Consider the following 16,992-nt stretch of genomic DNA (forward strand, 5'->3'; position numbering starts at 1 on the left):
TATCAACCACGGCCCAAGTGAAATACACACTAGACAAATCTAAAGAGGTCAGAAACCAAAAACAAAAAGAAAAAGGGAAAAAGGGGCACCTGGGTGGCTCAGCTGTTAACTGTCTGGGCGCAGGTCATGATCGCAGGGTCCTGGGATCGAGCCCCGCAGCGGGCTCCCTACTCTGTGGGAAGCCTGCTTCTCCCTCTCCCACTCCCCCTGCTTGTGTTCCTGCTTTCGCTATCTCACTCTCTGTCAAATAAATAAATAAAATCTTAAAAAAAAAAAGGGAAAAAAGTGAGAATATAATTTCCCAGGTGGACAAAACAGGGTGATCCGCTTGGTCCTGGGTATATTTTGGTCTGTTTGTTAGAAGACACTAAATCCCAACTTGTAAAGAAAGCAAAACATATATATATATATTTTTTTTTACAAAAATAAAATTGAATACCGTGAAAGGAAGCCAAAAATGAAGAATATATCTATAAAATGTAAATGTAAAAATGAAAGTTAAAAAGACTTAAAAACAAAGAGTTGATAAGTAACTAGTTGAAAAGGAAAATTTTAAAAGATGAGATACAAAAGATAAAAGAATCATGAAAAAAACCTCAAATTCTATATACTATTTTCCCCTAGCACTGGAGTTTTGCAGTTCTGTGTGCTCCTGTAAACTTGGTATTCGCCTGATGTTCCAGCTGGTCTTCTGGTAGAGAGGCGTGCTGCGCTGATTTTCAGGTGTCTTTGCCAGGGTGGAGTTGCACCGCCCCTTCCCAGGGGGCCAGGCTCAGTGTTAAGCTGCTTTGGGTTGTTCTATGTGGCTTTTGCTCCCTGAAGGCTTTCCATGACGCTTTAGAGGATGAAAATAAAAATGGCGGTGCCCAGATCTCCAGGCCCGGAGCTCAATGATCATTGCCTCCTCTCTTTAGTAAACCCTCAGGGAAAAGTAGTCTTCACTTTTGTGTGCGCCCATCTCTGCAGACTCCTGTGGTGTGCACCTGCGCTGATCCTCCCGGAAAGGAGGGTTGCAACAGGCTTGTCGCTTGCAGGGCCCCTACACAGAAAGTGGTCGACAGATCGAGCATGCACCTGTGCCACCCCTCTGGGGGGAAAGAGAGTTGCTGTGTTTCTGCCCTTTGCAGGGCCCTGGCATGGAGAGTGGTCGCCCTACTGAGCAGCTGTTCAAGGTTTACAGCAAACCAAGCTGAGAGCCCATTCCGGGGTTTGCTGACTATAGCCGGTTTCCTGCTCCAATGCTTGGGAACTCTGCCAGCTCAGGCACCCCCATTCTTTCTGTGACCCCAGGGATCCTAGACCATACTGTCCCATCTAGGATTCTGCCCCACTTCGCCACCTGAGCACCTTTCAGGCAGGGACATCTCTCACTGGAGCAGACCTCTAAAAGTTCTGATTTTGCGCTTCGCTGCTATATTACTTTCTGGCACCTGGCTGATGGAGCCTCCTTCCCACTCCCCCCCAACCCCCTGCCATTTATCTTCTGATATATATCCCCTCAGTGGTGGCTTTTCTATTTGTAGAATTCCAGCAATTCTTTTCTTACATCTCAGGTTGAATTTATAGGTGTTCAGAATGATTTGATAGTTATCTAGCTAAATTCAAGGCACCAGATGAAATGAGGTCCCCTACTCTTCCACTATCTTGCCTCCCTCCTCTCAATTATACCTCAATTTAAAAAATGTCTAAAATGGTAAATTTTATGTTATGCATATTTTACTACAATAAAATTAACTTAAAAATAATACAACTAGAAATGCTTCCGTCAAATAGTTTCATCTCTTATTTTTTCTAAAAACACTATTAGTTTTAAGGTTCTTATTACACTTTTTCACTCTCCCCTGCAAAACAGCAAATTTACATAAAAAATGTATATATTAATTTCCCCAAAGTTCAACCAATAGTTTTATCAATTTCATTTATTTGTGCTTATTTAGTATATACCCTGCGATGTATCTCAAGGTTAATTTTTTTCATTCATTTAACAAACATGTATATTTCTCATATGAAGTAGAATAGTTTTTCAATAGTTTATGTTTCATCTTGGCTAAATTGCTTATAAACCTTTGAATAGTAGTACAGTCTTTATAAATTTAAGTCAGTTCCTTGCATTATCTAATTAAGAAGCTCTTCTCTGCATATATGGAAACAAATCCTTTTCAACTCAATGTATCAACTTACTTTAATAGATAATAGCTTACTTCCTGTTGCCTTCAACAGAAAAAAAGTTATTCAAATTGTGATAAACATTCTATTTTCTTCCAGTTATTTTTATTTGTTTTATTTGTATGTGTGGGATTTCTTTACTGTATTTCACCCTCAACTACTTCGGATTATGGGTGATTCCCCTCCCCAATTTTATATGTATTTATTTACATCTTATAATTTAAAGTTAGCTTCCAATAAGATGCAGCAGATACAGAATGTAAAACAAGAAGCAACTGTATAATAAGAAAAAAAACTGAGTTTTCCCAAAATTGGCACTATTGACATTTTGGGCCAGATAATTCTTTGTTGTGGGCAACTGATGACAATGCCCAGTGCCTTGTTAAAATATTTAGCAGTATCACTCGTCTCTACCCACTATTTGTCAGTAGCAATCCCCTCCGGTTGTGACAACCAAAACTGTTTTCAGAAATGGCCGAATGTCCCCATGGGGTAAAATCAGCCCCAGATGAAAACCACTGAGTAAAATAAAAATAAATTTATTTATCAAAATAAACCACAACAATTCACAGATGAGAACACATATCTGAAATCGTTTAAGAATATTATATATTCTATTGTCTCAAGGATTGCAATATTAGACCATGTTTTATGATAATAGCCTGAACAATATAAATGGGACAGAGATCTTAGCCATGAAGTTCTGTTCACAAAATAGGCAATACTTAGTAGTTCAATATGACAAAAAAAAAAGTATTTTAGTTTCTTCCGCTAAGAGCATTGTGTAATAAGGAATTTGGCCTTCTAAGAGAGGTCTGGCCTTTATCCCTGCTGCTGGGAGGTAATTCTAAATTGAACTGATAGTTTATGCTTATGATGATGACTAAGAGGGGGGCTGGCCAGACTTGATAGTCTTAGTAATCTTTAGAGGGTAGGGGCTTTGGGTAACCTGGTATTAATTTACATAGAGAATGAGTTCACCTACGAGGGTAATACTTAATGCATATTGTTACACATCCATGCCAGGAAGCTAAAATGTCCTGACAGGAAGTTTCACAACTGGAACCCTCCCAGCCCAATTCAGTTTCTCTCTCTATGGCTAAATCTAATTTATATCCTTTCCCTGTAATAAATGTAATTCTTAGTATAAATGTATTTCTTAGTATAATTTCTTTCAGTGAGTTCTGTGAGTTTTTTTTTTTTTACTTTTTTATTGTTATGTTAATCACCACACATTACATCATTAGTTTTTGATGTAGTGTTCCATGATTCATTGTTTGTGCATAACACCCAGTGCTCCATGCAGAACGTGCCCTCTTTAATACCCATCACCAGGCTAACCCATCCTCCCACCCCCCTTCCCCTCTAGAACCCTCAGTTTGTTTCTCAGAGTCCATCATCTCTCATGGTTCGTCTCCCCCTCCGACTTCCCCCTCTTCATTGTTCCCCTCCTACTATCTTCTTTTTTTTTTTTCTTAACATATATTGCATTATTTGTTTCAGAGGTACAGATCTGTGATTCAACAGTCTTGCACAATTCTCTGTGAGTTATTCTAATTCTTGAATCCATAGGTAGTTTAGGGGAGACTCCTGAACTTGCAGTTGGTGTCAGAAGTCTTGTGCAGATTTGGCAGTCTGGAGGACTATGCTCTTAACCTCACAGTTTGGTTAATTCTGTGCAACCATATAAACAAAAATTAATGAATTGACATTTTCTATCCTGTCTAGTTTAGCTATTTCATAAAACTGGTCAAGATGTGGGGTTTTTGTTTTTTTTTTCTTTTTAAGTAGGCTCTACACCCAGAATGGAGCCCAATGCAAGGCTTGAACTCATGACCATGAGATCAAGACCTGAGCTGAAATCAAGAGTTGGACACTTGATCAACTAACCCAGCCAGGTGCCCCTGGTCAAGATATTTTTAAATAAAATGGTGACATGAGTTTATACAAGATGCTTGCAGAAGGTGTTTATCAGAAGATCTAATTAAAAAATAAAGCATACCTGGTATATATTGAAATCTGCAAGTCTAACCACAACAGAACTAGACATTAACTTAGCTTTGGATTGTTGAGATAATACTGAAGGTGTTCTGGAAGTCCCTTTCAGAGCTGAGTCTTTCTCTGTGGGAAATGAAAAAACCTTTCAATTTATTGCAAAATTATTTTTATAACAGTCACTTTTTTATTATTAAGACAGCTACTAGAAATATACATGAACTCTTAATTTGTCAAACAAGATAATATAAACTATGAAAATATATATAAACTGATGTAAGTTATCACAATGATTCCGATTTTTTGTGTGTGATTATTCCTTAAACGTGAGTCATACTTACATCACATTTAAGATATTCTTGTACAATAATTTTTACCTGAAATTCTTGGTAAAAAAAGAGACCTTTAGCTATTTAACAGTCTCAAATATTCTATCTGGATATTATGCTTATTGGTCATATTAATTTAAAAAGTGCTTTGGTCCATAATCCTACGGTCTGAATAAGGTTCAGAACTTTTAGATATTAATTAAACATAATACTTATCCACAGAAAATATCATATTATGATCACACACACACACAAACACACAGGCACAGACACTTAATACCAGAGGAATGCCATAATGTTATTATAAGTAAAATACCTGTTTGTGTATGCTGGGGAGAGGCATGTGTTGGGGATTTAGGAGGTGAACCTACATTATGATCCTTTACAGCCTGCTTAAGCATTTCAACGTTGCACTCAAATTCATGTAACAACTCGTTGGCCCATCCATTTTTTGTTTTAGTTGCATCGCTAAAATACATCCAATGATTACAACTATCCCCTGTAAAATGAATGACAGGTATTTCACTGAAAAATGCATAATTTTCATTTATCTTATTATAGCACTGCTTCTAATTAATGAGATTTATTCATTTTCCAAGGGACTCTTTCTCAAGGGAGCAGCCTTCACCTACAAGAGCTTTTAATCTGCCTGGAAAATGTGAGCAAAACATTTAGAATACAGGGAAAGAATGTCAAAAGCAAATTATCCAAAAGGTTTCTATCAAGACTCACCATTTGTAGAACATCACTCAAAAGTTTCAATGACAAACAGTACTCCTGGTCAACCTTCACTGAATGCTCAACAACCTGGTATACTTCCATTACAAAGAACCCCAGAAAATACTACCACAGAAAAAAGTCCTTTCCTCAAAGATTTGTTATAAAGTGACTAATAAAACCTATCATTAAAATGATAAGATTATTAGAACACTAAAGAAACCAATAAAATATCTCAAGATAGACATCAGTCATAAAGATATAGATATATCTATACTTATATAGATTTTTCGGGAGGAAAAATAAAAAATCAGGATTATTAGTTTCTCTGTAGCAAAAACTGAGAAAAGCAATATGTACTTAAAAGGGTTAAGAAAAATGACTAAGAGTTTTACCTCCCAAAATATGAATTATTTCTGTAGTTAAAAAATATTTTATGTATATATAAGTAACTTACAAATTAGGAGAATAGAATATATAGCAAAGCCTTCCAACAAAAATCAAAACAAATAGTAAAACCTTTAAATTCTGTCAAGTACAGATACAGAAATAACAAAGAGTAGGAGATGGAAATTTATGAACAGAAAAGTTTTATCACATTCTTAAAGTCCTGAAAAATTCATTATACTTGTTTTATCTTATTTTTGTGAATTAAAAAAAAAAGCCACACATTACCAAAATGCAGAGATTAGCATAAGGTCAAATTACTTAATTTGGCCATAAATATATATACCTTTTGTTTTTATTATTTGGGAGAAAAAGCCTATCAATATTCAACTATTCAAAAGTATATTATGTATTACTTCTCAGGTTTTTGGCTAAAATCAAGTGCAAAAAGTCTATTAATGAAACTTAGAAAATATAGAAAAGTTAAAAAAAAAGTTTCAGGAATCTTAAAATCATTGTTATCCTTTTACTTTATATTCTTTCTTGATTTTTTAATATACTAATAATATACTAACTTTTAAAATTCTACACATATTAATAACTTACTTTTGCTACAATGAACAAAATAAAATGGCACAAAATATGTCTTCCACATTCTGATTTTAACTTTTAAATCAATTATTTAGAATACTGACAAATGCTAACAATTACACTTTCTAATAATCTACATAAAACTCTATAAAATGCATAAATATTTTCTATGGCATTTATATCTTCTTGGTAAGATACTACTGGGGAAAAAATAACAAATGTCTTGGTCTCTTTTTTCGTTAAAAAATTAAAGAGAGGAAAGATGGCAGTAGAGTAGAACTCCAGGCTCACCTTAACCCACGAATACAATTAGATTACTATCAAATCATCCTAAATACCCCAGAAATTGACCTCAAGACTGGCAGAACGCCACACTAAAGGTAGAGAAGAGGCCACAATGAAGAAGGTAGGAAGTACAGTGACAGGGTTTGGGAAACAGATCGTGGCTACTGTGTTGGGGAGGGAGCCAGAGTCACAGAGAAGGGTGAAAGACAAACTAACACACAGGGGAACACATGGGGAAAATGAATCCCCATAAGCAGCTGACTTGGAAACCAAAAGGAGCTGAATTTCATGACTTCTAGCAACTAGCAAGGCTTAAAGCCTGGAGTTCTGAAGGTCAGCATGCCTGGCTGTAGGAAAGTTCGGAGGACACTGAAGCAGCTCTTGTAAAGAAGGCAGACAAACAACCCACAAACATGTAGCATGGAAAGAGCAATCTGAAGAGCACCTGAAGCATACACCAGGGAAGTTATTCACTCATCTTGGATCACATCCCAGAGAGAAAGCATTCATGGAGACCCCTCTGGGAACAAAGGAACAGGCCAGCACCATTTCCTTCCCCCGCCCCTCAGCATAAGCACAGGGTAACCTGCAGGAATCAGCTTAGTGTGGACATCCACTACCCAACTTGCTTACATCAAACCTTGCTCCACGCACTCCAGTGGAACTGCCCCTCCCACTCACACTTGCCTCTCAGTCCCAGTGCAGCAGACCCCACTCCTCCAGAAGACATGCCCAAATCCCTGCTCACACTGCATCTCCCTAAATGGGAGTTTTGAAGAGCCTCTGTTCCGGCAGTTGTGGCAACAGGTCTCATTTCACAAGCAGACCAGAGCATACCTAGCTAAAATGCTCCATATTCAGGCCAGGGACAAAACACTGCCAACAGGCAAAGAGAGCCTCTGCAGACAACTGGCCTGAGAGATAAAGCGACCAGGAAACAACAACGGAGCACTCCCAGAAGCACCAGGACCTGGTGAACAGGGAACACCAGAAAGCAGGGCACTCCAGGACCTCTTTTTCATAAGGCCATTACCCTCAAGAACAGGCGATATAGCTGATTTTCCTAACACAGAGAAATAGGCACAGAGACTTAGACAAAATGAGAAGACAGAGAAATTTATCTCAAGTGAAAGAACAGGACAAGGGCACAGCCTGAGAGCTAAGTGAAACAAATATAAGTTACATTACTGATTGAGAATATAAAGTAATGATTATAGGGATATTCACTGGACTTGAGAAGAGAGTGGAAGACATGAGCGAGACCCTTAACACAGAGATAAGGAATGACATAGCAAAGATAAAAGGCTCAATGAATGAAATGAGAAGCACACCTGGTGGAATGAGCAGCAGGATGGAAGAAGCAGAGGAACAAATTAGTAACCTAGAAGACAGATTAATGGAAAGTAATCAAGCTGAACAAAAGAGAGAAAAGAATTATGCAAAATGAGAATAGACTTAGGGAACTCAGTGATTCCATCAAACATAATAACATCAAACAGTATTATAGGAGTCACAGAAAAAGAAGAGAGAGAAAAGGCGGCAGAAAATTCCTCTGAAGAAATAAAAGAAGGCAACTCTCTTGGGTCCCCCTCCCAATTCGGGAGCTTTGTACTCTATCATTTAATAAATTTTACTATCGCTCAATAAACTCTGCTTTGCTGCCTGAAAGAAAGAAACAAAGAAAGAAAGAAACAAAGTAACAAAGAAACAAAAGAAGAAAGAAAGAAAAGCTAAAAATTTCCCTAGATACCTGTTTCCTTTCCTGGGAAAGGATCCAGGATCTAGATCCAGGAGGCACAGAGAACTAACATCAAAATCAACAAAAGCAGATGCACACCAAGACATATTTTAATTGGCAAAATATAGTTATAAAGAAAAAAAATTAGAAGCAGGAAGACAAAAGAAGACAGTAACTTACAAGGGGAAACCCATAAGGCTATGAGAGGATTTTTCAGCAGAAATTTTCCAAGCCAGAAGATAGCGGCATGATATATTCAAAGTGCTGAATGGGGAAAATCTGCACCAAAGAATACTCTATCCAGCAAGGCTATCATTCCGAATAGAAGGAGAGATAGTTTCCCAGACAAACAAAAAAGAAAGGAGTTCATGACCATTATACCAGTCCAGCAAGAAATATTAAAGGGGACAGTGAGTGGAAAGGAGAGACCAAAAGTGACAGTATTAAGATAGGAAACACAAAAGCAGTAAAAATGAGTATTTCTGTAAAAAATCAATCAAGGAACTCATAAAATACAAGAATGTAAAATATAAAAACATATATCTAAAATGTGGGGAGGAGAAAAGTAAACAATGGGATCAAAGTTAATACAGATTGCTATATGCAGAAAAGGTTATATACAAACCTAATGGTAACCATAACAAAAACCACTAATAAATATGCAAAGAATAAAGAGAAAGAAATCCAAATATATCACTAAAGAAAATCAGCAAACCATGAAAAAGAGACAAAGATCAGAGAAAATCTTTAGAAATGACCACAAAACAAATAATAAAATGACAATGAATACATATCTGTCAATAATTACTTTGAATTTATGTGAACTAAATGCTCCCATCAAAAGACACAGGATAGCAGAATGGATAAAAAGAACAAGGCCCATCTATATGCTGCCTTCAGAAGACTTATTTTATACCTAAAGACACTGGCTGATTGAAAGTGAGGGGATGGAGAAACATTTATCATGCAAATGGATGTCAAAAAAAAGCTGGAGTAGCAATACTTGTATCAGGCAAAACAGACTTTAAAACAAACACTGTAACAAGAGACAAAGAAGGATAATATATAATCATAAAGAGACGATCCAACAAGAAGATATAACAATTGTAAATATTTATGCACCCAACACAGGAGGACCCAAATACATAAAACAGTTAATAACAAACATAAAGGAACTAATTGATAGTAATAATAGTAGGGAACTTTAACATCCTACTTAAACATCAATGGACAGATCATCTAAACAGAAAATCAATTAAGAAAACAATGGCTTTGAATGACAAACTGGAACAGATGGATTTGACAGATACACTTAGAACATTCCATCATAAAATAGCATAATACATATTCTTTTCAAGTGCACATGGAATATTCTCCAAAATAAATCTCAACAAATTCAAGAATGTTGAAGTCATACCATGCACCTTTTCTGACCACAACACTATGAAACTAGAAGTCAACCACAAGAAAAAATCTGGAAAGATCACAAATACATGGAGGTTAAATAACATGCTACTAAACAATGAATGTGTCGACCAGAAAATAAAAGGAGAAATAAAAAAGTAAATGGAAACAAATGAAGATATAATGGTCCAAAACCTTTGGGATGCAGCAAAAGCAGTTCTAAGAGGGAAATTTATAGCCAAAGAGGCCTACCTCAAGAAGCAAGAAAAATCTCAAATACACCACCTAACCTTACACCTAAAGGAGCTAGAAAAAGAAAACAAAATCCCAAACCAGTAGAAGGACATAATAAAGATTAGAGCAGAAATAAATTACATAGAAACTAAAAAAAACAATAGAACAAATCAATGAAACCTGGAGCTGTTTCTTTGAAAAAAATAAAATTGATAAACCTCTAGCCAGACTTAAAGAAAAAAAGATGCTCAATGGGGTGTCTGCTTCTCCCTCTGACCCTCCCCCCTCTTGTGCTCTCTCTCATTCTCTCTCTCTCAAATAAATAAAATCTAAAAAAAAAAGAAGAAATGAAACAGGACTCCAATAAAATAAAAAATGAGCAAGGAGAAATAACAACCAAGACCACAGAAATACAATTACAAGAGGTTATTATGAAACACTAGATGCCAAAAATTAGACAACCTAGAAGAAATGGATAAATTCCTAGAAATATATAAACTACTAAAACTGAAACAGGAAAAGAAAATTTGAACAGACTGATAAGCAGCAAAGAAACTCAATCAGTAATCAAAAAACTCCCAACAAACAAAAGCCCAGGACCAGATGGTTTCACAGGCAAATTCTACCAAACATTTAAAGAAGGGTTAATACCTGTTGTTCTCCAAACTATTCCAAAAAAATAGAAAAGGAAAGAAAACTTCCAAATTCATTCTATGAGGCCAGCATTACCTTGATACCAAAACCAGGTAAAGATACCACTGAAAAAAGAACTACAACCCAATATCCCTGATGAACATAGATGCAAAAATCCTCAACAAAATACTAGCAAACGGAATTCAACAACACATTAGAAAAATCATTCACCGTGAACAAGTGGGGATTCATTCCTAGGTTGCAACAGTGGTTCAATATTTGCAAATCAATCAATGTGATATATCACATCAAAAAGAGAAAGAATATGATCATTTCAACAGGTGCAAAAAAAGCATCTGACAAAGTACAACATCCATTCATTATAATAGCCCTCATCAAAGTAGGTTTGGAGGGAACACACCTCAACATAACAAAGGTCATATATGAAAAACCCACAGTGAACATCATCTTTAATGGGGAAAAACTGAGAGCTTTTCCCCTAAGGTCAGGAACAAAACAAGGATGTTCACTTTCACTACTTTTATTCAACATTGTACTGCAAGTCCTAGCCACAACAATCAGACAACAAGAAGAAATAAAGAGCATCCAAATCAGCAAGGAGGATGTGAAACCTCCACTATTTGCAGATGACATGATGCTATATATAGAAAACCCGAAAGACTCCAGCAAAAAACTGCTACAACTGATAAATGAATTCAGTAAAGTCACAGGATAAAATATCAATGTATAGAAATCTGTTGCATTTCTATACACCAATAATGAAGCAGCAGAAAGAGAAATCAAAGAATCAAGCCCATTTACAATTGCCCCCAAAACCATAAGATACCTAGGAATAAACCTAACCAAAGAGGCAAAGGAACTATACTCTGAAAACTATAAAATGCTGATTAAAGAAACTGAAGAAGACACAAAGAAATAGAAAGACATTTCATGCTCATGGATTAGAAGAATATTGTTAAAATGTCTATACTATCCAAAGCCTACACATTTAATGCAATCCCTATCAAAATACCAAAGGTATTCTTTTCCAGAACTAGAACAAACAATCCTAAAATTTGTATGGAACCACAAAAGACCTTGAATAGCCAAAGCAATCTTGAAAAAGAAAAGCAAAGCTGGAGGCAGCACAACTCTGGACTTCAAGTTATATTACAAAGCTGTAATCATCAAGACAGTATAGTACTGGCACAAAAACAGATATATAGATCAATAGAAGAGAACAGAAAACCCCCAGAAATAAACCCATTAAGTATATGGTCAATTAATTTTTGACAAAGGAGGAATAACTATCCAATGGGAAAAGAACAGTCTCTTCAAACAAATGGTGTTGAGAGAACTGGACAGCAACATGCAAAGGAAACAAACTGGACCACTTTCTTCTACCAAACACAAAAATAATTCAAAATGGATTAAAGACCTAAATGTGAGACCTGAAACCACAAAAATTCTAGAAGAGAACAGGCAATAACCTCTTTGACATCAGCCAGAGCTGTTTTTTTCTAGATATATCTCCTGACGCAAGGGAAACAAAAGCAAAATAAACTATTGGGATTACATCAAAATAAAAAATTTTGCACAGCAAAGAAAACAATCAATAAAACTAAAAGGCAACCTTATAGGATGGGAGAAGATATTTGCAAATGACATATCCAATAAAGGATTAGTATCTAAAATATATAAAGAACTGATACAACTCAACACCCAAAAATCAAATAATCCAATTAAAAATGGGCAGAAGACATGAACAGATATTTTTCCAAAGAAGACATCCAGATGGCCAACAGACACATGAAAAGATGTTCAATATCACTCATCATCTGGGAAATGTAAATCAAAACTACAATGAGACAGCACTTCACACCTGTCAGAATCGTTAAAATCAATAACACAAGAAACAACAGGTGTTGGCGAGGATGTGGAGAAAGGGGAATCCTTTGCAATATTGGTGGGAATGCAAATTGGTGCAGCCACTCTGATAAACAGTATGGAGGTTCCTCAAAAAGTTAAAAATAGAACTACACTATGATCCAGCAATTGCACTACTGGATATTTACCCAAAGAATACAAAAACACTAATTCAAAGGGATATATGCACCCCTAAATTTATTACAGCATTATTTACAATAGCCAAGATATGGGAGCAGCCCAAGTGTCCATGGATAGATGAATGGATAAAGAAGATGTGGTATATATCTACAATGGAATATTATCAGCCACAAAAAGAATGAAATCTTGTCATTTGCAAGGACATGGATGGAGCTAGAGAGTATAATGCTAAGCAAAATAAGTCAATCAGAGAAAGACAAATACCATATGATTTTACTCATGTGGTATTTAAGAAACAAAACAAAGGAGCAAAGGGGGAAAAAAAAGAGGGACAAATTAAGAAACATACTCTTAGTTATAGAGAACAAACTGATGGGACGGGGGTGGATGGTGGTTGGGTGAAATAGGTGATGGGAATTGAAGAGTGCAGGTGTTGTGTTAAGTACTGAGTGACGTATGCAATTGTTGAATCACTATACTGTACACCTGAAACAAATGTAACACTGTATGTTACCTAACTGGAATTAAAATAATAAAAAATAAAAATAAACATACATTAAATTAAAACAAAATAAAATAAATACAAAATGAAATGAATTAAAACAAATAATACAAAAGGAAATGAGATAAACTGTCTATATAACTTTAAAGCAAGATTTACGTCTGTTAAAGAAATTGTTATACATACCTGCTTTGTGATAAGGATAATAATCTATAGTTAGCTGTGTAAAAGAGAGTTGCATAGCCCCTCCAGTAATACGTCTATTTGACTCTGGAAAAAGAAAAAAAATGGAATTGAGAGAAAGAGAAAGAAACATTAAGCAAGTATCAGAAACACTTCATTTATCATACTCACAGTCCAAGCAATGATTAACTGTCTCTCTGTTATCATAGATAATACATTAAGGATTTCAGGAAATGCAATACAATCTAATCAGTGTTTATTGAGCTCCTATCATTTGCAAGGTACCAAGCTAAACGGTGAGGATAAAAAAAGAGCAGAATTTTTATATTTACAGCCCTAAACATATGCCAAGCATTGTTTTAAATACTTTAAGTATACTTGCTCATTTGCTCTTCCTTACAACCCTGAGATAGATGATACTACTACTACTACTACTACTATTATTATTATTATTATCATCCCCATTTTCTAGATAAGTAAACTGAGACACAAAGATGGTAATTAAATAGACCAAGGTCATACTAGCCAAGAAATATAGAGCTGGTTTTGAACCCAGGAAATATTAACCGCTATATTATATCATCCTATCTCTTACTGAAGGGGAAATTTAGCCTATTGGGTTAGGTAAGTTGTCCAAATTAACATAGCTATATGAAGATTAGAAGTAGATCACAACTCAGTGTGACTCCAACATAAAAATCAAATTTTAAAACAGCATGAATAAATCAACTGGAAGTAAGGAAAATACAAATTAAGATACAACTAAGTACAAATGAACATAATTCATTTCAGACCTTTCTGGATTTTAGAACAGATCTGTATGATGAGGGAAATGTTTTGGTAGAGTTTTCCCCTTAAATAACATAATTCAGCTTGTTCTATGAAGGAATATAAAGAGTGAAAATGTAAAAAAAAGCTTAAAAGACACTTTTTTTCTATTATTTTGCTTATTACTTAACCTTGACCCCTCATTTTGTTATTTTGGATTATTTTAACTTTTCCATTTTCCTTTCACCTAACTAAAGCAGAAGATGCCAACTTTAAACCAAATGACACAAAGATGGACAAAAGAAAAGAGAACAAATCCTTCTCTAAACTCCAAACTTTCCTCACCTTTTTGTTCCACCCTTTTATCTAGTCAGTGACATCTGGCTGCCTTATCTGATGAAGGCAGGGTAACTTCTGCTATCCAGGATCGGTCTCAATATTTACTCTTTCAGCTTTAAAAATACAGAGCAACAATTTTCACAGATGTACAGACTGTGAATCAGGTCTGAGGTAGAATGGTTAGATATAAATATCCCGGTTTTAAAGAGATCCTCAGCTTGATCCTCAAGCTCACCACAGTCTAAGAACTACTGTCCTAGAAGAAGGCCCACTTGATGAGCCCTCCCAACACTTATGGGCCAGGAACACTCTCCAGTGGAGAAACAGAAATGCCTAGTACCTACATTATGGAACCACAGATTTTCAAAGCGACCAAGAGCAGCTTCCCATTTACTCCCTTACCTGTGTCTACTAAATAAGGAAAAATAAGAGAAACAAAAGCTAAAAGAAAAAAAACTTACTAACTAGAATTTAGCTTCCTAAGCAAATTTTGGGAGGATTACTGGCGAAGAGACACAAGAAATGGTAAACAGCCACACAGCTGTGTTTACATGAATATGGGGTCAGAAAAATGCAGACAGACCACCATGGGAAAACATGTGTGCAAATAATTATGAATTGAGTATGGACTCAAATTTAATTTATATACAGTTTCAAAATTATGAAAAAGTTAATTCAAAGGCAAGTCTAATATTTAGGCCATGATTTTTTTAAAACCTAATTTTACTGGTAGTATCTGGTGAAATACTAGCTAACAAAAAATTGTGCTGAAATACTAAGTACTAAAGCAAAATAAAATTTCATACCAATATATATTGCTTAAAATTACAACTTTCATTTACATACCTCATATGAATGATAAAATTATGGCCAGTTATCATACCGGACATACTATGTATTACATATGATAAACAATCCAGTTTTGTAAGAAATCCTAGAAAAACCAAAATAGTTTGAAATAAGCAGCTTTTATTTACCTTTTTCTTTAGCATGAATATCATCACATATGTGTAGATCTAGATGAGAAATCACCAAGTGATGAGAGGTTTCTTTAACATCAAAGTCATTGAATAGTTTCACAATTGCATCATTTAGATCAGGAGCATTTGAGGTCTGTGGTGTCTTCACTTGTTGGGTAGATGGGGCTACCGCAGAGCTCTAAAAGATTCAAAACTGCCTTATCACTTCATGTTAAATATTTGAAATTCCACAAACAAGAAAACTTAAATATCTTTAGTAATGAAGTCGTGAAAAATAAGCTAATATATTTTGTTTTCTATCAATAACTCAATTCCCCCCAAATATTTTCTGAATTATATGAGAATAAAGTTAAATCTAAAAACTGGAGAATTATACACAATTTGAATATGAGACCAATGTATTTTAATAAATACTTGAATATTTATATATTTATAGTCCTTATTCTAGAAAATATATTTAGCAACTATTAAAGGCAGCTTATTCAAATAGTATCAGTTCTACCTATTAGAAGAGAAACAAGGGCGACTGGGTGGGTCAGTCAGTGGAGGAGTTTTCCCCTTAAATAACGTAATTCAGTTTATTCTATGAGGGAATATAAAGAGTGAGAAATGTAAAAAAGCTTAGAAGATACTTTTCTCTATTCTTTTGCTTATTACTTAACCTGGATCCCTCATTTTGTTATTTTGGTTTAACATTTCCATTTCTTGGTTTCAGCTCGTCTTGATCTCACCTGTTGTGAGATGGAGCCCCGCATCAGGCATGGACTCAGTGGGCAGTCGGCTTGAAGATTCTCTCCCTCGACCCCTCCCCCACCCCGAACAGCCTCACTCACACCCACACACACCCCACTCTCAAATAAATAAATAAATCTTTTTTTTTTAAAAAGAGAAACAAATGCGAGCCCTGTATACATCAGCTGTATACACTATTATATAGCCTGTAAAAATAAATCACTTCTTTGTGAAGTGCTTGTGATACTACTTAGTACTGTAAGTGCTCTGGTGCCTCTCGTAAGAGATGAGGCACATCCTTTGAACATGGATATCTGAAGAAGCCAGAAATCAGAAGAGATTTATAACAGACTCTGCATTCAAATTCTTTTCTCCCCAAAGTGAAGAAGCATAGAATACTGCTAAAGTACAAAGACTGATGTGAACTTAACAGCCTAAAATGATTGTATATATGTAAACATACTGTAAGATCATCTGTTACATAAGCTAAAGAACTGTACATGAAATTTTGATAATAATTAACAAAATGAAGACCAAACTTTTCATCAAAAAATATTAAAAAGTTTCTAATTAAGAACAATTCATTAATAAAAGTATAGTTAGTGATATATGGAAAATTAAAGTATATATATTTTGTATATATACATGTTTACACATTATCTATTAAGAATTATCTGTAAACAAATTTCAAAGTATACTCAGTAAATGAGAATTTCTCAAAGAAAATGATCAAGGTCCACAGTAATTAAAGAAAAGGAAAGATGAATTATAATTGTGAAGCCTTAAATTCTAGGGGCTTGAGAAAATTTTTTTTACTAATTGTCGAAGTAACTTCCATAAGACAAATCACTTATTTTTATTTTTACTTTTTTTTTTAGTAGGTTCCAGGCCCCACATGGAGCCCAACACAGCACTTAAACTCAGGACCCTGAGATCAAGACC

General features: G+C 35.2%; 1 protein-coding gene across 3 annotated transcripts in view; it reads right to left on the reverse strand.

The window, feature by feature from the left end:
- The window catches only part of BLTP3B (bridge-like lipid transfer protein family member 3B), a 116,262-nt gene that overhangs the window by 50,227 nt on the left and 49,043 nt on the right, over positions 1-16,992 (reverse strand). For all 3 annotated transcript variants that reach the window (XM_036086034.2, XM_078076460.1, XM_078076461.1), the window contains 4 exons: positions 15,316-15,496; positions 13,235-13,318; positions 4,807-4,989; positions 4,169-4,287 (listed from right to left, as the gene is read on the reverse strand). In XM_036086034.2, the coding sequence (XP_035941927.2) occupies positions 4,169-4,287; positions 4,807-4,989; positions 13,235-13,318; positions 15,316-15,496 (567 nt within the window). The remainder of the gene's footprint in view (positions 1-4,168; positions 4,288-4,806; positions 4,990-13,234; positions 13,319-15,315; positions 15,497-16,992) is intronic.

The sequence above is a fragment of the Halichoerus grypus genome, chromosome 6, assembly GCF_964656455.1.
Source record: "Halichoerus grypus chromosome 6, mHalGry1.hap1.1, whole genome shotgun sequence".
NCBI classification, from domain to species: Eukaryota; Metazoa; Chordata; class Mammalia; order Carnivora; family Phocidae; genus Halichoerus; species Halichoerus grypus.